General features: G+C 50.9%; 1 protein-coding gene across 1 annotated transcript in view; it reads left to right on the forward strand.

Annotated features, from left to right (window-relative positions):
• The window catches only part of LOC309562266 (protein SSUH2 homolog), a 40,248-nt gene extending 19,726 nt beyond the window's left edge, over positions 1-20,522 (forward strand). Inside the window, exons 6-11 of the mRNA XM_082266385.1 lie at positions 157-219; positions 6,277-6,356; positions 9,816-9,893; positions 11,418-11,523; positions 14,604-14,708; positions 20,376-20,522. Coding sequence (XP_082122511.1) covers positions 157-219; positions 6,277-6,356; positions 9,816-9,893; positions 11,418-11,523; positions 14,604-14,708; positions 20,376-20,516 — 573 coding nt within the window. The 3' untranslated portion in view covers positions 20,517-20,522. The remainder of the gene's footprint in view (positions 1-156; positions 220-6,276; positions 6,357-9,815; positions 9,894-11,417; positions 11,524-14,603; positions 14,709-20,375) is intronic.
• The last annotated feature ends 4,882 nt before the right edge of the window (positions 20,523-25,404 follow it).

Here is a 25,404-nt window from a genome sequence, read left to right on the forward strand (position 1 = left end):
GGCCCTGGTCTCCAGGTTTGAGCACAGATGGTTTGTTTTTTGTGATGTGCGTTGCCCCGTCGTATTACTGCAAAGGGTAGTTATAAGTTGGGGGGGGGGGGGGTGTGGCTGCCATTGTTTTGTAATACTTAAAATCTCTGTTTCTTTATTTTCAAGGCTTGCCCACAGTGTTTGGGAACTTGCACTAAAGTGTGCAAGAAATGTCACGGAACCGGACTGGTAAGTATTGCTTATTACATAGTGAGGCTGAAAAAAGACATCCGTCCATGCAGTTCAACCTATAATGTGTGTGATTTGATGTTAAACGTATATTGTATACCCCTGTATGTTGTACATTGTATACCCCTGTATGTTGTACATTGTATATCCCCTGTATGTTGTACATTGTATACCCCTGTATGTTGTACATTGTATACCCCCTGTATGTTGTACATTGTATACCCCCTGTATGTTGTACATTGTATACCCCCTGTATGTTGTACATTGTATACCCCTTGTATGTTGTACATTGTATATCCCTGTATGTTGTACATTGTATATCCCTGTATGTTGTACATTGTATACCCCTTGTATGTTGTACATTGTATACCCCTTGTATTTTGTACATTGTATACCCCTTGTATGTTGTACATTGTATACCCCTTGTATGTTGTACATTGTATACCCCTTGTATGTTGTACATTGTATACCCCTTGTATGTTGTACATTGTATACCCCTTGTATGTTGTACATTGTATACCCCTGTATGTTGTACATTGTATACCCCTGTATGTTGTACATTGTATACCCCTGTATGTTGTACATTGTATACCCCCTGTATGTTGTACATTGTATACCCCTTGTATGTTGTACATTGTATATCCCTGTATGTTGTACATTGTATACCCCCTGTATGTTGTACATTGTATACCCCTTGTATGTTGTACATTGTATACCCCTTGTATGTTGTACATTGTATACCCCTTGTATGTTGTACATTGTATACCCCCTGTATGTTGTACATTGTATACCCCCTGTAGGTTGTACATTGTATACCCCCTGTAGGTTGTACATTGTATACCCCCTGTAGGTTGTACATTGTATACCCCCTGTATGTTGTACATTGTATACCCCCTGTATGTTGTACATTGTATACCCCTTGTATGTTGTACATTGTATACCCCTTGTATGTTGTACATTGTATACCCCCTGTAGGTTGTACATTGTATACCCCCTGTAGGTTGTACATTGTATACCCCCTGTAGGTTGTACATTGTATACCCCCTGTAGGTTGTACATTGTATACCCCCTGTATGTTGCACTAGTTTTAGTGAGTGGCCACGTGTCTTATTGTATTCCCTTTCTCTGAATAGTTTGTTCCTTATGCTCGGGTCGCCAGTACAGTATTTGTACATTGATATCATATCCCCCCTCAATCGTCTCTTCTCCAGAGAGAATAAGTTCAGTGCTTGTAGTCTTTCCTCATAGCTGATGTCCTCCATTCCCCTAATTATTTTTGTTGCCCTTCTCTGGACTTTCTCCAGTTCCAGCACATCCTTCCTGAGGACCGGTGTCCAGAACTGGACAGCATACTCCAAATGTGGCCGGACCAGAGTCTTGTAGAGAGGGAGAATAATCTCTTTATTTCTGGAGTGAATCCCCTTTTTTATACATCCCAGTATTCTGTTGGCTTTGCTTGCGGCGGCTTGGCATTGCATGCCACTGCCAAGCCTGTTGTCTACCAGTACCCCCAAGTCCTTTTCCATCCTAGACTCACCCAGAGGTTCCCCCCCTAGTGAGTAGCTTGCTTTCTGGTTTCTGGCCCCCAAGTGCATTACTTTACATTTATCAACATTAAACCTCATCTGCCATGTAGTTGCCCACCCCATTATTTTGTTCAGGTCCGCTTGTAAGGTTTCCACATCCTGCATAGAAGATATTGGCATGCCTAGTTTAGTATCATCCGCAAATACTGAGATTGTACTAGATATCCCCTCCTCTAGATCATTTATGAATAAATTAAACAGGATTGGTCCCAGGACCGAACCCTGGGGGACCCAACTTTCCACACCCGCCCAATCCGAGTACTTCCCATTAATCACCACCCTCTGGACTCTCCCCTGGAGCCAGTTCTCTATCCAGGTACTCACCTTATGGTCCATACCTACCTTCCTTAGTTTGTACAGTAAGCGTTTGTGGGGAACGGTGTCAAAGGCCTTTGCAAAGTCCAGATAAACCACATCCACAGGCCTTCCTTTATCCAGATACACCACATCCACAGACCTTCCTTTATCCAGATACACCACATCCACAGACCTTCCTTTATCCAGATACACCACATCCACAGACCTTCCTTTATCCAGATACACCACATCCACAGGCCTTCCTTTATCCAGATACACCACATCCACAGACCTTCCTTTATCCAGATACACCACATCCACAGACCTTCCTTTATCCAGATACACCACAACCACAGGCCTTCCTTTATCCAGATACACCCCATCCACAGACCTTCCTTTATCCAGATACACCACATCCACAGACCTTCCTTTATCCAGATACACCACATCCACAGACCTTCCTTTATCCAGATACACCACATCCACAGACCTTCCTTTATCCAGATACACCACATCCACAGACCTTCCTTTATCCAGATACACCCCATCCACAGGCCTTCCTTTATCCAGATACACCACATCCACAGACCTTCCTTTATCCAGATACACCACATCCACAGACCTTCCTTTATCCAGATACACCACATCCACAGACCTTCCTTTATCCAGATACACCACATCCACAGGCCTTCCTTTATCCAGATACACCAAATCCACAGACCTTCCTTTATCCAGATACACCACATCCACAGACCTTCCTTTATCCAGATACACCACATCCACAGACCTTCCTTTATCCAGATACACCACATCCACAGACCTTCCTTTATCCAGATACACCACATCCACAGGCCTTCCTTTATCCAGATACACCCCATCCACAGGCCTTCCTTTATCCAGATACACCACATCCACAGGCCTTCCTTTATCCAGATACACCACATCTACAGGCCTTTCTATATCTAGGTGGCAGCTCACTTCATCATAGAAGGTTAATAGATTGGTTTGGGAAGAACGATTTTTCATGAATCCATGCTGATTACTACTAATAATACCGTTTTCATTACTAAAGTCTTGTATGTGGTCCCTTAACATCCCCTCCAAAATCTTGCAGACTACAGATGTTAGGCTGACCGGCCTATAGTTACCCGGGATATATCTCGGCCCCTTTTTAAATATTGGTACCACGTTGGCTTTTTTCCAATCAGCTGGCACCAAACCCGTCTGTAAACTATTCTTAAAGATCAAGAATAATGGTCTGGCAATCACCTGGCTGAGCTCATTAAGAACCCTCGGGTGCAAGCCATCCGGTCCCAGTGATTTATTTATGTTAAGTTTCTCTAGTTTAGCTCTAAGTCTATCTTCTGTTAGCCATGGCGGCACTTCCTGAGGTGTGTTATCGGCCTTACAAGCGGGGTTCGTGTAGCCCCCAATTCTTTTGTGAAGACCGAAGAGAAGAAATTATTTAACACTTCCGCCTTTTCTCTGTCCTCAGTGGCCATATTTGTCATCTTTTATGGGGCCAATCCGCTCTGGCCTCGCTTTCTTACTGTTTATATACTTAAAGAACTTCTTGGGGTTCTTTTTACTCTCCTCCGCTATATGTCTCTCGTGTTCTATTTTAGCCGCCCTGATTTCGTCTTTACATTTCTTATTACACTCTTTGTAATGCTTAAATACTGCCAATTACCCCTCAGTCTTGTATTTTTTGAAGGCCTTTTCTTTAGCTCTAATATACATTTTTATGTTGGAGTTTAGCCACCCAGGGTTTAGTTTTGCTCTTTTAAATTTATTTCCCTGTGGAATGCACTGGCCAATCCCCTTGTTAAGTATGCTCTTGAAGCACTCCCATTTTTCCTCCGTGTTCTTTGTTCCCAGGGTTCTATCCCATTTGATATTTTCTAGCAGCGAGCGCAGTTTTGGGAAATTGGCTCTTTTGAAATTCAGTGTCCTTATATTACCCTTGTGTTTCCTATTACTGTAATTAATACTGAAACAAATTGACCTATGGTCACTGTTTCCTAAGTTGTCCCGTATTTCTATATCCGTGAGCAGGTCTGCATTGTTGGTAATCAGTAGGTCAAGTACCGCATTGTTTATTGTCGGTGCATTCACCATCTGACCCATGAAATTATCCTGCAAAACATTTAGGAACTGCCTAGCCTTGGCTGAATGCGCGGTTCCTTCTGCCCAGTCTATATCTGGATAATTAAAGTCCCCCATTATAATGACATTTCCCATCCTTGCTGCCAATCCTATCTGTAAAATGAGGTCCGCCTCCCCCTCCTCCCTCTGGTTGGGGGACCTATAGCATACGCCCAATATTACCTTCCCCACCGTGCCTTCCCTAAAATCATTTTTTAGGACTCTCCGTCTTCCTCTGCCTATGTCATTGGTACCCACATGTACCATGACCGCTGGGTCTTCCCCAGCCCCACCCAGTAATCTGTCCACCCGATCCGCGATGTGCCGAACCCAAGCGCCCGTTAAACAACAGACAGTTTGGCGCTCACGGTCTTTGTGACAGATTGCCCTGTCTGTCCTTCTAATAATTGAGTCTCCTACCACCAGAACCTGTCTTTCCTTTCCCTTGCTCCCGCCCTCACTGGAGAAGCTTATAACTTACTGTACAATTTTATGCTGATCATTCATTGGTTAGATTTATTTGCTAATTCCCTCCAGCGTTCTCTAGAATTGTTTCATTGTATCTCTTGTTACAAAGACATATTGCCTGAGCTCCTCAGCTCCATCTAGTGGCCATAAAGCAGTATTCTACTACTACACATAATTAAAGAACATTCATTCAGATGGGAAGGGTTGGGGGGGGGGCCAGGGAGACCCCAGTTGTCAGAGAGCTGCTTTCTGAATATGAATCTCACACCTGTCCATTTCCTGCTTTTGGGTGCAACAGTCTACCAACACATTTACTATCAAACCGATCTTACGTGGCACAATCGATCTGAACCCGTCCTTTAGATTTTTATTTTACTTTTTCAACCAAGCCTTTGACTTTCAAAGAGTTCAGATTGATTGAATAAAACAGTCATCCCAGATATCCCATTAACCACTTGCCGACCGCCGCATGACTATTTACTGCAGCGGTCAGCCCCTCACAGGCAAAGTGACGTAGGGGTAAATCACTAGCCTGTGAGGCTCTAGGGGGTGAGTGCGCGCTGCCGGAGGCTCCCGCCCCCACTCGTTCACGGATTCCCCAGCGCGTGTGAGCGCCGGACCCAATGTCCGCCGCTCACTCGCGATTCTCCGGTACAGCGGGAGAAAGGGAGGCGGCTAATGTAAACAAAGCCGCCTGTCATTCTCCCCTGTGTAAGTGCAGAGATCCTACGGTCCTGCTATGTAGGATCGTATATTTCTGTAGTTACACAAACCGCCACATCCAATCACAGTTAGAATCACGCCCCTAGGGACACACTTAACCCCTCTTTCTGTAATAAAGTTAACCCCTTCCCTGCCAGTGTCATTTTTACAGTAACAGTGCATATGTATAGCACTGATTACTGTAGTAATGTCACTGGTACCCCCAAAAGTGTCAAAAATGTCAGTCAAGGGTTCGATCTGTCCGCCGCAATGTCGCAGTCCCGCAAAAAAAAAAAATTGCAGATCGCCGCCATTACTCGTTAAAAAAATCTTTCCTTTAGTTCGTAAACGCAATAACTTTTGTGCAAACCAATCAAAATACGCTTTTTGCGATTTTTTTTATTTTTATTTTTTTACCAAACATGTAGTAGAAAACAAATTGGCCTAAAATGTTAAAACATTTAGAATTTTACATTTTTTTGGGGGAATTTCATATAAAAAAATGTGAAAAATATTGTTATTTTTGCAAAATTGTCGCTCTTTTTTTTGTTTATAGCGCATGATCAAAAAATCGCACAGGTGATCAAATACCACCAAAAGAAATCTCTGTTTATAGGAAAAAAAAGGACCTCAAATTCGTTTGGGTACAGCGTCGCACGACCGCGCAATTGTCCGTTAAAATCACGCAGTCCTGAATCGCAAAATAGGCCCTGGTCAGGAAGGGGGTAAAATCTTCCGGGGCTTAAGTGGTTAATTATAATGATCGGATCGAATGATGGATCTGTAGAAATCACTCGTCCTGTTTTGTCCGATTCGGCACATCAGACTTATATGTATCATTATTTCTGTCTGCACACAGAAGCGGTGTTTGTTGTGTAATGGGACTGGAAGTCGCATGCAGGATTCCTGCCACCCTTGCAGGGGATCTGGAACACAAAGGTAGGTGCTGAGATCGGGGAAATTGGCATTTCCGGTTATTGCAGCTTCAGGTGCAGTCATATCCCCCACCACTGGGGGCAGTGTATGGTAAATCCGGTCTCCGGGGCCTAATAATATATAATTCCTGGCAGAGAATTTTCAGATTACCCTGTGAGCCAATCAGCTTCTAACTCCAGCTTCTTCAATTAAGCTTTGACAATAAAACCTGGAAGCTGATTGGTTGCCCCGCTGAGCTGCACTACATTTTGCACTCTCCAGTTTTATAAAATCTCCTCCTAAGTCCCCCCCCCCCAAGAATACAATTCCAGCCTCCACATCACCAAGCAGACCAATTGTATCACTCTCATTAACGCCTTCTCATCCCCTTCAACTCTTCTCTACCTTTAACTCTCTACTTCATCCTCCACCCACCGACTCACACACTGCCCAGAAGATCGTACAGATATCTCCCCCAGTTATCACCCCATGTCTACAGGAATAATGCCCACCTAACCACCCACACCCTGGACCCCATTCCTTGCAATTGCTATTGTCATCCTCTGGCTCTATCTTACACTCTCTAATCTCCATCTTCAACCCAATCTTCAATCCCCATCTTCAACCTCCATCTTCAACCTCCATCTTCAACCTCCATCTTCAATCCCCATCTTCAATCCCCATCTTCAATCCCCATCTTCAATCCCCATCTTCAATCCCCATCTTCAATCCCCATCTTCAATCTCCATCTCCAATCTCCATCTTCAATCTCCATCTTCAATCCCCATCTTCAATCCCCATCTCCAATCCCCATCTCCAATCTCCATCTTCAACCTCCATCTTCAACCTCCATCTCCAACCTCCATCTCCAATCTCCATCTCCAATCTCCATCTCCAACCTCCATCTCCAACCTCCATCTCCAACCTCCATCTCCAACCTCCATCTCCAACCTCCATCTCCAACCTCCATCTCCAACCTCCATCTTCAACCTCCATCTTCAACCTCCATCTCCAACCCCCATCTCCAACCCCCATCTTCAACCCCCATCTTCAACCCCCATCTTCAACCCCCATCTTCAACCCCCATCTTCAACCCCCATCTTCAACCCCCATCTTCAGTCTCCATCTTCAGTCACCCCCATACTTAAAAATCCCTCACTGGATCCCACTAATCTTACCAACCTGCACCTTATCTCATTGCTCCCTTTTTCTTCCAAACTATTTGAACATCTCATCTACCAACCTGTGAGTGACCTCCTCACCGATAACCTTCTTCATCGCCTTCAATCTGGATTTCTCCCTCAAAACTCCACAGAAACTTCTCTCCTAAAACTCACAAACCATCTGCTAACGGCCAAATCCAATGGACGCCATTCTGTCCTCCTATTCCTGGACTTTCTGCTGCCTCTGACACATTGGACCCATCCCCCTCCTCCTCACAAATCTCCACTCCCGAAGTCTCTGTGACTTTGCTCTTCTCAGGTTCTCATCCTTCCAATCCCAGCGCACCTTCCGTGTCCCCTACATTTCTACTTCTCCATCGGGGTCCCCCAAGGTTCTGTTCTTGGACCTCTCCTGTTCCCCATCTACACCTCTTCCCTGGGTCAGCTGATATCCAATATCATTTCTATGCTGACGAGACCCAAATCTCTCTCTCCTCCCCTCTCTGCCAATCCCTGCACTGGCCTCCATTCAGTGTCCTCCACCCTCTCTGCCAATCCCTCCACTGGCCTCCATTCAGTGTCCTCCACCCCTCTCGGCCAATCCCTCCACTGGCCTCCATTCAGTGTCCTCCACCCTCTCTGCCAATCCCTCCACTGGCCTCCATTCAGTGTCCTCCACCCCTCTCTGCCAATCCCTCCACTGGCCTCCATTCAGTGTCCTCCACCCCTCTCTGCCAATCCCTCCACTGGCCTCCATTCAGTGTCCTCCACCCCTCTCTGCCAATCCCTCCACTGGCCTCCATTCAGTGTCCTCCACCCCTCTCTACCAATCCCTCCACTGGTCTCCATTCAGTGTCCTCCACCCCTCTCTACCAATCCCTCCACTGGTCTCCATTCAGTGTCCTCCACCCCTCTCTACCAATCCCTCCACTGGCCTCCATTCAGTGTCCTCCACCCCTCTCTGCCAATCCCTCCACTGGCCTCCATTCAGTGTCCTCCACCCCTCTCTACCAATCCCTCCACTGGTCTCCATTCAGTGTCCTCCACCCCTCTCTACCAATCCCTCCACTGGTCTCCATTCAGTGTCCTCCACCCCTCTCTACCAATCCCTCCACTGGTCTCCATTCAGTGTCCTCCACCCCTCTCTACCAATCCCTCCACTGGCCTCCATTCAGTGTCCTCCACCCCTCTCTACCAATCCCTCCACTGGTCTCCCCTTACCCAACAAATAACATGCAAAGTACTAACAATAACTTACAAAGCCATCCACAACTTGGCCCCCAGCTACATCGCTATCCTGCAATTTAAAGTAAAGAAAATGGCGCCTCTCCCTTTTTAGGATAACTTCATGTAGAGCTGCCTATTTATTTATTTATTTCCAATTCAATTATTGAGCAGAGATCACTTTATTGATACTAAAGTTCGGTTTCTATAAATCCTCACATGAATGTCACTCACTAGAAGTAGAGCCTCCCTCATTATTCCGACATCCTCATCCTGGTCTCAAAATACCAACCAAATCCTTCGGGAATGCGCTGACCTCCATGGGGAGTGCGCTGTCCTCCATGGGGGGTGCGCTGTCCTCCATGGGGAGTGCGCTGTCCTCCATGGGGGGTGCGCTGTCCTCCATGGGGGGTGTGCTGTCCTCCATGGGGAGTGCGCTGTCCTCCATGGGGAGTGCGCTGTCCTCCATGGGGAGTGCGCTGTCCTCCATGGGGAGTGCGCTGTCCTCCATGGGGAATGCGCTGTCCTCCATGGGGAATGCGCTGTCCTCCATGGGGGGTGCGCTGTCCTCCATGGGGGATGCGCTGTCCTCCATGGGGGGTGCGCTGTCCTCCATGGGGGGTGCGCTGTCCTCCATGGGGGGTGCGCTGTCCTCCATGGGGGGTGCGCTGTCCTCCATGGGGGGTGCGCTGTCCTCCATGGGGAGTGCGCTGTCCTCCATGGGGGATGCGCTGTCCTCCATGGGGGGTGCGCTGTCCTCCATGGGGGGTGCGCTGTCCTCCATGGGGGGTGCGCTGTCCTCCATGGGGGGTGCGCTGTCCTCCATGGGGGGTGCGCTGTCCTCCATGGGGGGTGCGCTGTCCTCCATGGGGGGTGCGCTGTCCTCCATGGGGGGTGCGCTGTCCTCCATGGGGGGTGCGCTGTCCTCCATGGGGGGTGCGCTGTCCTCCATGGGGGGTGCGCTGTCCTCCATGGGGGGTGCGCTGTCCTCCATGGGGGGTGCGCTGTCCTCCATGGGGGATGCGCTGTCCTCCATGAGAAGTGAGCTCTGTTATTCGGTGTAACGTTCAGTCTCTGTTCTCTTTGTCCCCCACAGCTGCATCAGATACGTGACGTGTGAGGGGTGCAATGGGAGCGGGCAGATCCTGAATTTCATACAGCTGACGGTCACCTGGTAAGTGTTCAGACTGGAGGGCAGAAAACAAGCCGCACCTTCCCCTCCCCCTCCCCCTTAGACACATTCACTGCGCACTCCCATTCCAGATATTGCGCACAATGCTGACCTCCCGGGGAGGACTGGAAGTCCCCACACCAGACCTTCCACCTATTTCCACCAATCACAGAATGTCTTATAACTCAGTGAGCCGTCACCTTAAATGTTGTGCATTAATGTGAATCCCGATAAGACAGCCGGTTCATTGTACCTTCCTCCCAGCACTGCGCACCCGCAGAGCGTCCCGAAGGGTCATTCCCCAGAATCTCGGGGCTGTCGCTGTGTGTTGGGGTGACACCGGAAATTAAACCCGAAAATATGCATTCGGGAGGGGGGTCACCAACCCATCGATTGGAATCTGACCCCCGTGTGTTACTCCTGACCCCCGCGCTGTGCGTTACTCCTGACCCCCGCGCTATGTGTTACTCCTGACCCCCGCGCTATGTGTTACTCCTGACCCCCGCGCTGTGCGTTACTCCTGACCCCCGCGCTGTGTGTTACTCCTGACCCCCGCGCTGTGTGTTACTCCTGACCCCCGCGCTGTGTGTTACTCCTGACCCCCGCGCTGTGTTACTCCTGACCCCCGCGCTGTGTTACTCCTGACCCGCACGCTGTGCGTTACTCCTGACCCGCACGCTGTGCGTTACTCCTGACCCCCGCACGCTGTGTGTTACTCCTGACCCCCGCACGCTGTGTGTTACTCCTGACCCCCGCACGCTGTGTGTTACTCCTGACCCCCGCACGCTGTGTGTTACTCCTGACCCCCGCACGCTGTGTGTTACTCCTGACCCCCGCACGCTGTGTGTTACTCCTGACCCCCGCACGCTGTGTGTTACTCCTGACCCCCGCACGCTGTGTGTTACTCCTGACCCCCGCACGCTGTGTGTTACTCCTGACCCCCGCGCGCTGTGTGTTACTCCTGACCCCTGCGCGCTGCGCGTTACTCCTGACCCCCGCGCGCTGCGCGTTACTCCTGACCCCCGCGCGCTGCGCGTTACTCCTGACCCCCGCGCGCTGCGCGTTACTCCTGACCCCCGCGCGCTGCGCGTTACTCCTGACCCCCGCGCGCTGCGCGTTACTCCTGACCCCCGCGCGCTGCGCGTTACTCCTGACCCCCGTGCGCTGTGCGTTACTCCTGACCCCCGCGCTGTGTTACTCCTGACCCCCGCACGCTGTGCGTTACTCCTGACCCCCGCACGCTGTGCGTTACTCCTGACCCACGCACTCTGTGCGTTACTCCTGACCCACGCACTCTGTGCGTTACTCCTGACCCCCGCACTCTGTGCGTTACTCCTGACCCCCGCCCCGTGCCTTAGCCGTGGCCCCTGCACCGTGCGTTAATATGACATTATGGGGGGAGGGGGATATTATGACGTTATGGGGGGATATTATGACATTATGGGGGGAGGGGGGTATTATGAGGGGGATATTATGACATTATTGGGGTGGGGGGTATATTTCTGATGACTTTCTCTCTGATTCCAGGAAGAATAACATTTATGAATTTATATCGGAACACAACTCGGAATTCCCGACGGATCTCTTCCGGAAGGTGAACGGGGTGTCGGTGTTCACTGATGAGAATTTCCTGGTAACAGAAATCAGTCTCCTCCCCTTTCCGGGCTCACAGGGGGGGGGGGGGAGGGAGGGGCAGTTTAGTGATATTCGTTCTGTTAGAATAATTTTTCACATGGAATTTCGGAAGACGTCTAAATTCATTCAATTCTTTCCAATTTATTTCCTTCCATTGTATTCTATTCTATAAAGCAGGGAGAATCCTCGGATTTATTGCAATGTTTTAATTTTGAATCTGGATAATTTATTTCATCACATTATAATTTCTGTCAGATTCATTTCACCGATTGTCTCAGATCTCCAGCTTTAGGCAATGCCGTACTGCGGTTGGAAAGCTGACGCGTTTTCTGGGTACAAACCCTGAAGAAGGGGGCAGGCCCATGAAGAAGGGGGCAGGGCTCTGAAGAAGTGGGCAGGGAGTTGAAGAGGGCATGACCCCTGAAGGAGGGGGCAGGGCTCTTAAGAAGGGGGCATGACCCTGAAAAAGGGGGGACAGGCTTCTATAGAAGGGGCAGGCCCATGAAGAAGGGGGCAGGGCTCTGAAGAAGGGGGCATGTCATTTTCCAGGCACAGGAGGTACGGCCTCACCTGGAGTTGTGTTTTGTGGCGGTTGGCGGGGGTGATGCGCCCTCCTGTGGCGGTTGGCGGGGTGATTTGCCCTCCTGTGGCGGTTGGCGGGGGGTGATGTGCCCTCCTGTGGTGGTTGGCGGGGGGTGATGTGCCCTCCTGTGGTGGTTGGCGGGGGTGATTTGCCCTCCTGTGGCGGTTGGCGGGGGTGATTTGCCCTCCTGTGGCGGTTGGCGGGGGGTGATGTGCCCTCCTGTGGTGGTTGGCGGGGGGTGATGTGCCCTCCTGTGGTGGTTGGCGGGGGTGATTTGCCCTCCTGTGGCGGTTGGCGGTGGTGATGCGCCCTCCTGTGGCGGTTGGCGGTGGTGATGCGCCCTCCTGTGGCGGTTGGCGGTGGTGATTTGCCCTCCTGTGGCGGTTGGCGGTGGTGATGTGCCCTCCTGTGGCGGTTGGCGGGGTGATGCGCCCTCCTGTGGGGCTGGCGGGGTGTGATGCGACCTCCTGTGGCGGTTGGCGGGGGTGATTTGCCCTCCTGTGGTGGTTGGCGGTGGTGATGCGCCCTCCTGTGGCGGTTGGCGGTGGTGATGTGCCCTCCTGTGGCGGTTGGCGGGGTGATGCGCCCTCCTGTGGGGCTGGCGGGGTGTGATGCGACCTCCTTTGGCGGTTGGCAGGGGGGGGGATTTGCCCTCCTGTGGCGGTTGGCGGGGGGTGATTTGCCCTCCTGTGGCGGTTGACGGTGGTGATGCGCCCTCCTGTGGCGGTTGGCGGTGGTGATGCGCCCTCCTGTGACGGTGGTGATGCGCCCTCCTGTGGCGGTTGGCGGGAGGTGATGCGCCCTCCTGTGGCGGTTGGCGGTGGTGATGCGCCCTCCTGTGACGGTGGTGATGCGCCCTCCTGTGGCGGTTGGCGGAGGTGATGCGCCCTCCTGTGGCGGTTGACGGTGGTGATGCGCCCTCCTGTGGCGGTTGGCGGAGGTGATGTGCCCTCCTGTGGCGGTTGGCGGGGGTGATGCGCCCTCCTGTGGGGGTTGGCGGGGGGTGATGCGCCCTCCTGTGGGGGTTGGCGGGGGGTGATGTGCCCTCCTGTGGCGGTTGGCGGGGGGTGATGTGCCCTCCTGTGGCGGTTGGCGGGGGTGATGCGCCCTCCTGTGGCGGTTGGCGGGGGTGATGCGCCCTCCTGTGGCGGTTGGTGATGCGCCCTCCTGTGGCGGTTGGTGATGTGCCCTCCTGTGGCGGTTGGCGGGGGTGATGTGCCCTCCTGTGGCGGTTGGCGGGGGTGATGCGCCCTCCTGTGGCGGTTGGCGGGGGTGATGTGCCCTCCTGTGGCGGTTGGCGGAGGTGATGCGCCCTCCTGTGGCGGTTGGCGGTGGTGATGCGCCCTCCTGTGGCGGTTGGCGGTGGTGATGCGCCCTCCTGTGGCGGTTGGCGGTGGTGATGCGCCCTCCTGTGGCGGTTGACGGGGGTGATGCGCCCTCCTGTGGCGGTTGACGGGGGTGATGCGCCCTCCTGTGGCGGTTGGCGGAGGTGATGCGCCCTCCTGTGGCGGTTGGCGGAGGTGATGCGCCCTCCTGTGGCGGTTGGCGGTGGTGATGCGCCCTCCTGTGTCTTTTTACAGTTTTTGTCTGAAGTTTCCCCACTTGAGGAGGGCGGCGTCAGATTGAGCATTACTGGGAGGGGGAGGGGGACCCCATTGGATGTGTGGCTATGTGAGCGATGAAGCGGTAGAACATTTCTATTCTGGATCCAATGAAAATCTCCCCCACAAAATCTTTATTTTTGAGGGGGATGGGCAGCGGTTTGCCATCATTAATCCCATCTGTACTGAACTTCATTATCACTTTAGATTGTCCTATCGAAGGGTTAAAGGATTAGGGGCGGAGCTTTTCCGTTGTATGGTAATGAGAACAAACTTGGGACAGGCTCACTCTGTTCATAAAACCTTCTACTCCACCATGACTCCTCCCCCCCCCTTTTTTTTTTTTTAGTGACCCACGTTAGTTAAAAATAAAAAATAGATTGACCGTAACTCAAAAGTAAATGTTTTAGAATTTCTTCCCTTTTTAAAATGACATAAAATATTATTTTTCCAGTATAAAATCTGTAAAGAGATTTGCAAATGAAAAAAGTATTTCAATTTTGTGTATTTTTTATTTCTTTTTTTTGTGACCAACAAAGCAAATAAAATAAAAAAATCAGCAGACAAAATGTCTGAGGGAAGAAGGGGAAGAAGAGGTTCCTGTCAGTGATGTCACACACGGGTTGTATATACTATATACATTGTTACATTGTAGTCACTCACTGACACCCATAGAATATCTGCAGGTGTCATTGTACACCGAGGGAGGTGCATTCTGGGTAATACAAAGGTTGGGGGAAGGGAGAGGAGAACTTCTGGCAATGTTCTTTTTGCTGTCCCAGTGAAAACGGCTCCCCCTATTTCTTGTATGGGTGTCACAAGGACAGGAAGTGAGGGAAATTCTCCCCAATGGGGGTCACATCCAGCCTGACTCTTCTCCATTCCTCATTGCAGCTTCCCCCTCTGATCCACTTCCCGACTCCGACCATCAATCAGGCGTCCCAGAATGCCTTGCAGCATCACTCCCAGTTCTCCTCCTCCAGCCGGATCCTCCGACAGGTACGTCCAATAACCGAGGATTATGGGAAATAATGCAGAGACAGTCCAGAAGCTTCATCCTCCTGCAGGATGTTCTCTCTGAGATCCCTCAACCAATCATGTGACATCACCAGAACACTTCTATATATACCAGACTCCGCCCCTCTATACTGTGTGTATATATACCAGACTCCGCCCCTCTATACTGTGTGTATATATACCAGACTCCGCCCCTCTATACTGTGTGTATATATATACCAGACTCCACCCCTCTATACTGTGTGTATATATACCAGACTCCGCCCCTCTATACTTTGTGTATATATACCAGACTCCGCCCCTCTATACTGTGTGTATATATATACCAGACTCCGCCCCTCTATACTGTGTGTGTATATACCAGACTCCGCCCCTCTATACTGTGTGTATATATATACCAGACTCCACCCCTCTATACTGTGTATATATACCAGACTCCGCCCCTCTATACTGTGTGTATATATATACCAGACTCCACCCCTCTATACTGTGTGTATATATACCAGACTCCGCCCCTCTATACTGTGTGTATATATACCAGACTCCGCCCCTCTATACTGTGTGTATATATATACCAGACTCCGCCCCTCTATACTGTGTATATATACCAGACTCCGCCCCTCTATACTGTGTGTATATATACCAGACTCCGCCCCTCTATACTGTGTGTGTATATACCAGACTCCGCCCCTCTATACTGTGTGTATATATACCAGACTCCGCCCCTCTATACTGTGTGTATATATATACCAGACTCCACCCCTCTATACTGTGTGTATATATACCAGACTCCGCCCCTCTATACTGTGTGTATATATACCAGACTCCGCCCCTCTATACTGTGTGTATATATATACCAGACTCCGCCCCTCTATACTGTGTATATATACCAGACTCCGCCCCTCTATACTGTGTGTATATATACCAGACTCCGCCCCTCTATACTGTGTGTGTATATACCAGACTCCGCCCCTCTATACTGTGTGTATATATATACCAGACTCCGCCCCTCTATACTGTGTATATATACCAGACTCCGCCCCTCTATACTGTGTGTATATATATACCAGACTCCACCCCTCTATACTGTGTGTATATATACCAGACTCCGCCCCTCTATACTGTGTGTATATATATACCAGACTCCGCCCCTCTATACTGTGTATATATACCAGACTCCGCCCCTCTATACTGTGTGTATATATACCAGACTCCGCCCCTCTATACTGTGTGTGTATATACCAGACTCCGCCCCTCTATACTGTGTGTATATATATACCAGACTCCGCCCCTCTATACTGTGTGTATATATATACCAGACTCCACCCCTCTATACTGTGTGTATATATACCAGACTCCGCCCCTCTATACTGTGTGTATATATATACCAGACTCCGCCCCTCTATACTGTGTATATATACCAGACTCCACCCCTCTATACTGTGTGTATATATACCAGACTCCGCCCCTCTATACTGTGTGTATATATACCAGACTCCGCCCCTCTATACTGTGTGTATATATACCAGACTCCGCCCCTCTATACTGTGTGTATATATACCAGACTCCGCCCCTCTATACTGTGTGTATATATACCAGACTCCGCCCCTCTATACTGTGTGTGTGTATATACCAGACTCCGCCCCTCTATACTGTGTGTATATACCAGACTCCACCCCTCTATACTGTGTGTATATATACCAGACTCCGCCCCTCTATACTGTGTATATATATACCAGACTCCGCCCCTCTATACTGTGTGTATATATACCAGACTCCGCCCCTCTATACTGTGTGTATATATACCAGACTCCGCCCCTCTATACTGTGTGTATATATACCAGACTCCGCCCCTCTATACTGTGTGTATATATACCAGACTCCGCCCCTCTATACTGTGTGTATATATACCAGACTCCGCCCCTCTATACTGTGTGTATATATACCAGACTCCGCCCCTCTATACTGTGTGTATATATACCAGACTCCGCCCCTCTATACTGTGTGAATATATACCAGACTCCGCCCCTCTATACTGTGTGTGTATATATACCAGACTCCGCCCCTCTATACTGTGTGTATATATACCAGACTCCGCCCCTCTATGCTGTGTGTATATATATATCAGACTCCGCCCCTCTATACTGTGTGTGTATATATACCAGACTCCGCCCCTCTATACTGTGTGTGTATATATACCAGACTCCGCCCCTCTATACTGTGTGTATATATATATACCAGACTCCGCCCCTCTATACTGTGTGTATATATACCAGACTCCGCCCCTCTATACTGTGTGTATATATACCAGACTCCGCCCCTCTATACTGTGTGTGTATATATACCAGACTCCGCCCCTCTATACTGTGTGTGTATATATACCAGACTCCGCCCCTCTATACTGTGTGTATATATATATCAGACTCCGCTCCTCTATACTGTGTGTATATATACCAGACTCCGCCCCTCTATACTGTGTGTGTATATACCAGACTCCGCCCCTCTATACTGTGTGTGTATATACCAGACTCCGCCCCTCTATACTGTGTGTGTATATACCAGACTCCGCCCCTCTATACTGTGTGTGTATATACCAGACTCCGCCCCTCTATACTGTGTGTGTATATACCAGACTCCGCCCCTCTATACTGTGTGTGTATATATACCAGACTCCGCCCCTCTATACTGTGTGTATATATACCAGACTCCGCCCCTCTATACTGTGTATATATATACCAGACTCCGCCCCTCTATACTGTGTGTGTATATATACCAGACTCCGCCCCTCTATACTGTGTGTGTATATATACCAGACTCCGCCCCTCTATACTGTGTGTGTATATATACCAGACTCCGCCCCTCTATACTGTGTGTGTATATATACCAGACTCCGCCCCTCTATACTGTGTGTATATATACCAGACTCCGCCCCTCTATACTGTGTATATATACCAGACTCCGCCCCTCTATACTGTGTATATATACCAGACTCCGCCCCTCTATACTGTGTGTATATATATACCAGACTCCGCCCCTCTATACTGTGTGTATATATATACCAGACTCCGCCCCTCTATACTGTGTGTGTGTATATATACCAGACTCCGCCCCTCTATACTGTGTGTGTATATATACCAGACTCCGCCCCTCTATACTGTGTGTGTATATATACCAGACTCCGCCCCTCTATACTGTGTGTGTATATATACCAGACTCCGCCCCTCTATACTGTGTGTATATATACCAGACTCCGCCCCTCTATACTGTGTGTATATATACCAGACTCCGCCCCTCTATACTGTGTGTATATACCAGACTCCGCCCCTCTATACTGTGTGTATATATACCAGACTCCGCCCCTCTATACTGTGTGTATATACCAGACTCCGCCCCTCTATACTGTGTGTATATATACCAGACTCCGCCCCTCTATACTGTGTGTGTATATATACCAGACTCCGCCCCTCTATACTGTGTGTGTATATATACCAGACTCCGCCCCTCTATACTGTGTGTATATACCAGACTCCGCCCCTCTATACTGTGTGTATATATACCAGACTCCGCCCCTCTATACTGTGTATATATACCAGACTCCGCCCCTCTATACTGTGTGTGTATATACCAGACTCCGCCCCTCTATACTGTGTGTATATATACCAGACTCCGCCCCTCTATACTGTGTGTGTATATATACCAGACTCCGCCCCTCTATACTGTGTGTATATATACCAGACTCCGCCCCTCTATACTGTGTGTATATATACCAGACTCCGCCCCTCTATACTGTGTGAATATATACCAGACTCCGCCCCTCTATACTGTGTGTATATATACCAGACTCCGCCCCTCTATACTGTGTGTGTATATACCAGACTCCGCCCCTCTATACTGTGTATATATACCAGACTCCGCCCCTCTATACTGTGTGTGTATATACCAGACTCCGCCCCTCTATACTGTGTGTATATATACCAGACTCCGCCCCTCTATACTGTGTGTGTATATATACCAGACTCCGCCCCTCTATACTGTGTGTATATATACCAGACTCCGCCCCTCTATACTGTGTGTATATACCAGACTCCGCCCCTCTATACTGTGTGTATATATACCAGACTCCGCCCCTCTATACTGTGTGTATATATACCAGACTCCACCCCTCTATACTGTGTGTATATATATATACCAGACTCCGCCCCTCTATACTGTGTGTATATATATACCAGACTCCGCCCCTCTATACTGTGTGTATATATATATATACCAGACTCCGCCCCTCTATACTGTGTGTATATATACCAGACTCCGCCCTCTATACTGTGTGTATATATACCAGACTCCGCCCCTCTATACTGTGTGTATATATACCAGACTCCGCCCCTCTATACTGTGTGTGTATATATACCAGACTCCGCCCCTCTATACTGTGTGTGTATATATACCAGACTCCGCCCCTCTATACTGTGTGTATATATACCAGACTCCGCCCCTCTATACTGTGTGTATATATACCAGACTCCGCCCCTCCATACTGTGTATATATACCAGACTCCGCCCCTCTATACTGTGTGTATATATACCAGACTCCACCCCTCTATACTGTGTATATATATATATATATATATATATATACCAGACTCCGCCCCTCTATACTGTGTGTATATATATACCAGACTCCGCCCCTCTATACTGTGTGTATATATATACCAGACTCCGCCCCTCTATACTGTGTGTATATATACCAGACTCCGGCCCTCTATACTGTGTGTGTGTATACCAGACTCCGCCCCTCTATACTGTGTGTATATATACCAGACTCCGCCCCTCTATACTGTGTGTATATATACCAGACTCCGCCCCTCTATACTGTGTGTATATATATCAGACTCCGTCCCTCTATACTGTGTGTATATATACCAGACTCCGCCCCTCTATACTGTGTGTATATATATCAGACTCCGCCCCTCTATACTGTGTGTGTATATATATCAGACTCCGCCCCTCTATACTGTGTGTATATATATCAGACTCCGCCCCTCTATACTGTGTGTGTATATATACCAGACTCCGCCCCTCTATACTGTGTGTGTATATATACCAGACTCCGCCCCTCTATACTGTGTGTGTATATATATCAGACTCCGCCCCTCTATACTGTGTGTGTATATATGAGACTCCGCCCCTCTATACTGTGTGTGTGTATATATATATATACAGTGACCTGCTGCGAGGACTGATTTGGTTCCTCCCTCCTCCCAGTAATGGATTTCCGGTCTGAGGAGTGGATTGGTATTGCAGTGTCCGGGGTGTAATAATAATAGGATAAGACCTAAACCAAACAGCCTCTAGAGGGCGCTAAAGATGTAAAAAAAAAAGAGAGTGCTGGGCCAATGACTTAGAGTCCAAATGCAATCATTTCTTGCAGTAACGGGTTTCGGGGCTCTGACCCTCTTCATCAGGGCTCTAATCCCGAATAGCAGAGAGAATACCGACTTTGTAGCTCTCGCTGTTTCCATCCAAAAACTGACATCTGGAAACTGATTGGCTGGTGTAGTAATGGCTCCTTTATGTTCTGATACAATGAGCGCCGTCCTAGTGGCGGTAATGGGGAATGGCTGTGATAACGATTGTTTTCTTCTCTCTCAGCGCCATACGGTGGAGTGGCTTCCCCTCACCAAGGTGGACTACGCCTGGGATGGAGAATTACACCATTACTTCGTATACGGAAAAGAGAACAAAGTATACACCGACAACTACCCCCAGAAATGCTGCTGTGTGGTCATGTGACCTCCCTCCCCCACCATCATAAACCCCCCCCCCCACCATCTGAAGTATCAAATCAGACTGTCAGTGTGGGGGAAGGGCGCTTTACTGGGAAAGGAAAGACTGGTGGTGAGTGATAGAGCAGAATGACATTTTATTCCATGGGGGGGGGGGGGCAATCAGAGAGCGGGGGAGGGAAGTTTCTGGAAGCAGATCAGAGACTTCAAACAATTGTAAGAAAATGGCGCCCGGCCGCACCCAGGATCCGCGGATTGTGAGACCAAGATAATGGAGGACCCCCCCACTCATAGAGGGGCACCTCCCACAGAGGACCCCCTCCACCCACAGAGGACCCCCACCCCCACTCATAGAAGGCCCCCTCCACCCACAGAGGACCCCCCTCCACCCACAGAGGGCCCCCTCCACCCACAGAGGACCCCCTCCATCCACAGAGGACCCCCACCCCCACTCATAGAGAATCTCCACCCACAGAGGACCCCCTCCATCCACAGAGGACCCCTACCCACTCATAGAGAATGCCCTCCACTCACAAAGGACCCCCTCCAACAGAGGGCACCCTCCATCCACAGAGGACCCCCTACTCACAAAGGACCCCCCCTACTGAGGACCCCCCGCCACAGAGGATCCCTCCCCCACCCACAAATGCATTTAATCCATGTGGGAGCCAATCCTAGAGCCTCAATAATAACCCCCTACATGGATGAAATGCGTTGGGGGGGGGGGTCCTCTATGGGTGGAGAATGGAGTCCAATTCTCATCATCCTTTGTGTGGATCCGGTGTGCGGCTGGGCGCCATTTTCCTGTAGTCCTCACTGAGCCCAATGAACCCGACACCCTGAGCAGCACCTCAGAAATCTGCAGTCCCCCTTCAGGGTAAATAATGGGGGACCCAAGAAAAGACCTCTTCCTACCCCCCCCCCCCCCCGGAGTGCCTCTTTAATGTTTATTCACAGTGGAAAGTTCCGGTGTCACCGACCTTCCCATCCAAAGATTTCCTTCTAGAATTTCTTTTATTCTTTGTTTTCCATTCTCCAATGATGGGTGGAAAATGTGAAATCCTCCTCCATTCATCTCCCCGACTTCCTCCTCCTCCATTCATCTCCCCGACTTCCTCCTCCTCCATTCATCTCCCCGACTTCCCCCCTCCTCCTCCATTCATCTCCCCGACTTCCTCCTCCTCCTCCATTCATCTCCCCGACTTCCTCCTCCTCCTCCATTCATCTCCCCGACTTCCTCCTCCATTCATCTCCCCGACTTCCCCCCTCCTCCTCCATTCATCTCCCCGACTTCCCCCCTCCTCCTCCATTCATCTCCCCGACTTCCTCCTCCTCCTCCATTCATCTCCCCGACTTCCTCCTCCTCCTCCATTCATCTCCCCGACTTCCTCCTCCTCCTCCATTCATCTCCCCGACTTCCTCCTCCTCCTCCATTCATCTCCCCGACTTCCTCCTCCATTCATCTCCCCGACTTCCTCCTCCTCCTCCATTCATCTCCCCGACTTCCTCCTCCATTCATCTCCCCGACTTCCTCCTCCATTCATCTCCCCGACTTCCTCCTCCATTCATCTCCCCGACTTCCTCCTCCATTCATCTCCCCGACTTCCTCCTCCTCCTCCATTCATCTCCCCGACTTCCTCCTCCATTCATCTCCCCGACTTCCTCCTCCTCCATTCATCTCCCCGACTTCCTCCTCCTCCTCCATTCATCTCCCCGACTTCCTCCTCCATTCATCTCCCCGACTTCCTCCTCCTCCTCCATTCATCTCCCCGACTTCCTCCTCCTCCTCCATTCATCTCCCCGACTTCCTCCTCCTCCTCCATTCATCTCCCTGACTTCCTCCTCCTCCTCCATTCATCTCCCTGACTTCCCCCTCCTCCTCCATTCATCTCCCCGACTTCCTCCTCCTCCTCCATTCATCTCCCCGACTTCCTCCTCCTCCTCCATTCATCTCCCCGACTTCCTCCTCCATTCATCTCCCCGACTTCCTCCTCCTCCTCCATTCATCTCCCCGACTTCCCCCTCCTCCTCCATTCATCTCCCCGACTTCCTCCTCCTCCTCATTCATCTCCCCGACTTCCTCCTCCTCCTCCATTCATCTCCCCGACTTCCTCCTCCATTCATCTCCCTGACTTCCTCCTCCTCCTCCATCTCCCCGACTTCCTCCTCCTCCTCCTCCATTCATCTCCCCGACTTCCTCCTCCTCCTCCATTCATCTCCCCGACTTCCTCCTCCTCCTCCATTCATCTCCCTGACTTCCCCCTCCTCCTCCATTCATCTCCCTGACTTCCCCCTCCTCCTCCATTCATCTCCCCGACTTCCTCCTCCTCCTCCATTCATCTCCCCGACTTCCTCCTCCTCCTCCATTCATCTCCCCGACTTCCTCCTCCTCCTCCATTCATCTCCCCGACTTCCTCCTCCATTCATCTCCCCGACTTCCTCCTCCTCCTCCTCCATTCATCTCCCCGACTTCCCCCTCCTCCTCCATTCATCTCCCCGACTTCCTCCTCCTCCTCATTCATCTCCCCGACTTCCTCCTCCTCCTCCATTCATCTCCCCGACTTCCTCCTCCATTCATCTCCCTGACTTCCTCCTCCTCCTCCTCCTCCATCTCCCCGACTTCTTCCTCCTCCATTCATCTCCCCGACTTCCTCCTCCTCCTCCATTCATCTCCCCGACTTCCTCCTCCTCCTCCATTCATCTCCCCGACTTCCTCCTCCATTCATCTCCCTGACTTCCTCCTCCTCCTCCTCCATCTCCCCGACTTCCTCCTCCTCCATTCATCTCCCCGACTTCCTCCTCCGCCATTCACCTCCCCGACTTCCCCCTCCTCCTCCATTCATCTCCCCGACTTCCCCCTCCTCCTCCATTCATCTCCCCGACTTCCCCCTCCTCCTCCATTCATCTCCCCGACTTCCCCCTCCTCCTCCATTCATCTCCCCGACTTCCTCCTCCTCCTCCATTCATCTCCCCGACTTCCTCCTCCTCCTCCATTCATCTCCCCGACTTCCTCCTCCTCCTCCATTCATCTCCCCGACTTCCTCCTCCATTCATCTCCCCGACTTCCTCCTCCTCCATTCATCTCCCCGACTTCCTCCTCCTCCATTCATCTCCCCGACTTCCTCCTCCTCCTCCATTCATCTCCCCGACTTCCTCCTCCATTCATCTCCCCGACTTCCTCCTCCTCCTCCATTCATCTCCCCGACTTCCTCCTCCTCCTCCATTCATCTCCCCGACTTCCTCCTCCTCCTCCATTCATCTCCCTGACTTCCTCCTCCTCCTCCATTCATCTCCCTGACTTCCCCCTCCTCCTCCATTCATCTCCCCGACTTCCTCCTCCTCCTCCATTCATCTCCCCGACTTCCTCCTCCTCCTCCATTCATCTCCCCGACTTCCTCCTCCATTCATCTCCCCGACTTCCTCCTCCTCCTCCATTCATCTCCCCGACTTCCCCCTCCTCCTCCATTCATCTCCCCGACTTCCTCCTCCTCCTCATTCATCTCCCCGACTTCCTCCTCCTCCTCCATTCATCTCCCCGACTTCCTCCTCCATTCATCTCCCTGACTTCCTCCTCCTCCTCCATCTCCCCGACTTCCTCCTCCTCCTCCTCCATTCATCTCCCCGACTTCCTCCTCCTCCTCCATTCATCTCCCCGACTTCCTCCTCCTCCTCCATTCATCTCCCTGACTTCCCCCTCCTCCTCCATTCATCTCCCTGACTTCCCCCTCCTCCTCCATTCATCTCCCCGACTTCCTCCTCCTCCTCCATTCATCTCCCCGACTTCCTCCTCCTCCTCCATTCATCTCCCCGACTTCCTCCTCCTCCTCCATTCATCTCCCCGACTTCCTCCTCCATTCATCTCCCCGACTTCCTCCTCCTCCTCCTCCATTCATCTCCCCGACTTCCCCCTCCTCCTCCATTCATCTCCCCGACTTCCTCCTCCTCCTCATTCATCTCCCCGACTTCCTCCTCCTCCTCCATTCATCTCCCCGACTTCCTCCTCCATTCATCTCCCTGACTTCCTCCTCCTCCTCCTCCTCCATCTCCCCGACTTCTTCCTCCTCCATTCATCTCCCCGACTTCCTCCTCCTCCTCCATTCATCTCCCCGACTTCCTCCTCCTCCTCCATTCATCTCCCCGACTTCCTCCTCCATTCATCTCCCTGACTTCCTCCTCCTCCTCCTCCATCTCCCCGACTTCCTCCTCCTCCATTCATCTCCCCGACTTCCTCCTCCGCCATTCACCTCCCCGACTTCCCCCTCCTCCTCCATTCATCTCCCCGACTTCCCCCTCCTCCTCCATTCATCTCCCCGACTTCCCCCTCCTCCTCCATTCATCTCCCCGACTTCCCCCTCCTCCTCCATTCATCTCCCCGACTTCCTCCTCCTCCTCCATTCATCTCCCCGACTTCCTCCTCCTCCTCCATTCATCTCCCCGACTTCCTCCTCCTCCTCCATTCATCTCCCCGACTTCCTCCTCCATTCATCTCCCCGACTTCCTCCTCCTCCATTCATCTCCCCGACTTCCTCCTCCTCCATTCATCTCCCCGACTTCCTCCTCCTCCTCCATTCATCTCCCCGACTTCCTCCTCCATTCATCTCCCCGACTTCCTCCTCCTCCTCCATTCATCTCCCCGACTTCCTCCTCCTCCTCCATTCATCTCCCCGACTTCCTCCTCCTCCTCCATTCATCTCCCTGACTTCCTCCTCCTCCTCCATTCATCTCCCTGACTTCCCCCTCCTCCTCCATTCATCTCCCCGACTTCCTCCTCCTCCTCCATTCATCTCCCCGACTTCCTCCTCCTCCTCCATTCATCTCCCCGACTTCCTCCTCCTCCTCCATTCATCTCCCCGACTTCCTCCTCCATTCATCTCCCCGACTTCCTCCTCCTCCTC

The sequence above is a fragment of the Pelophylax lessonae genome, assembly GCF_965119305.1.
Source record: "Pelophylax lessonae genome assembly, chromosome: 8".
Lineage (NCBI taxonomy): Eukaryota > Metazoa > Chordata > Amphibia > Anura > Ranidae > Pelophylax > Pelophylax lessonae.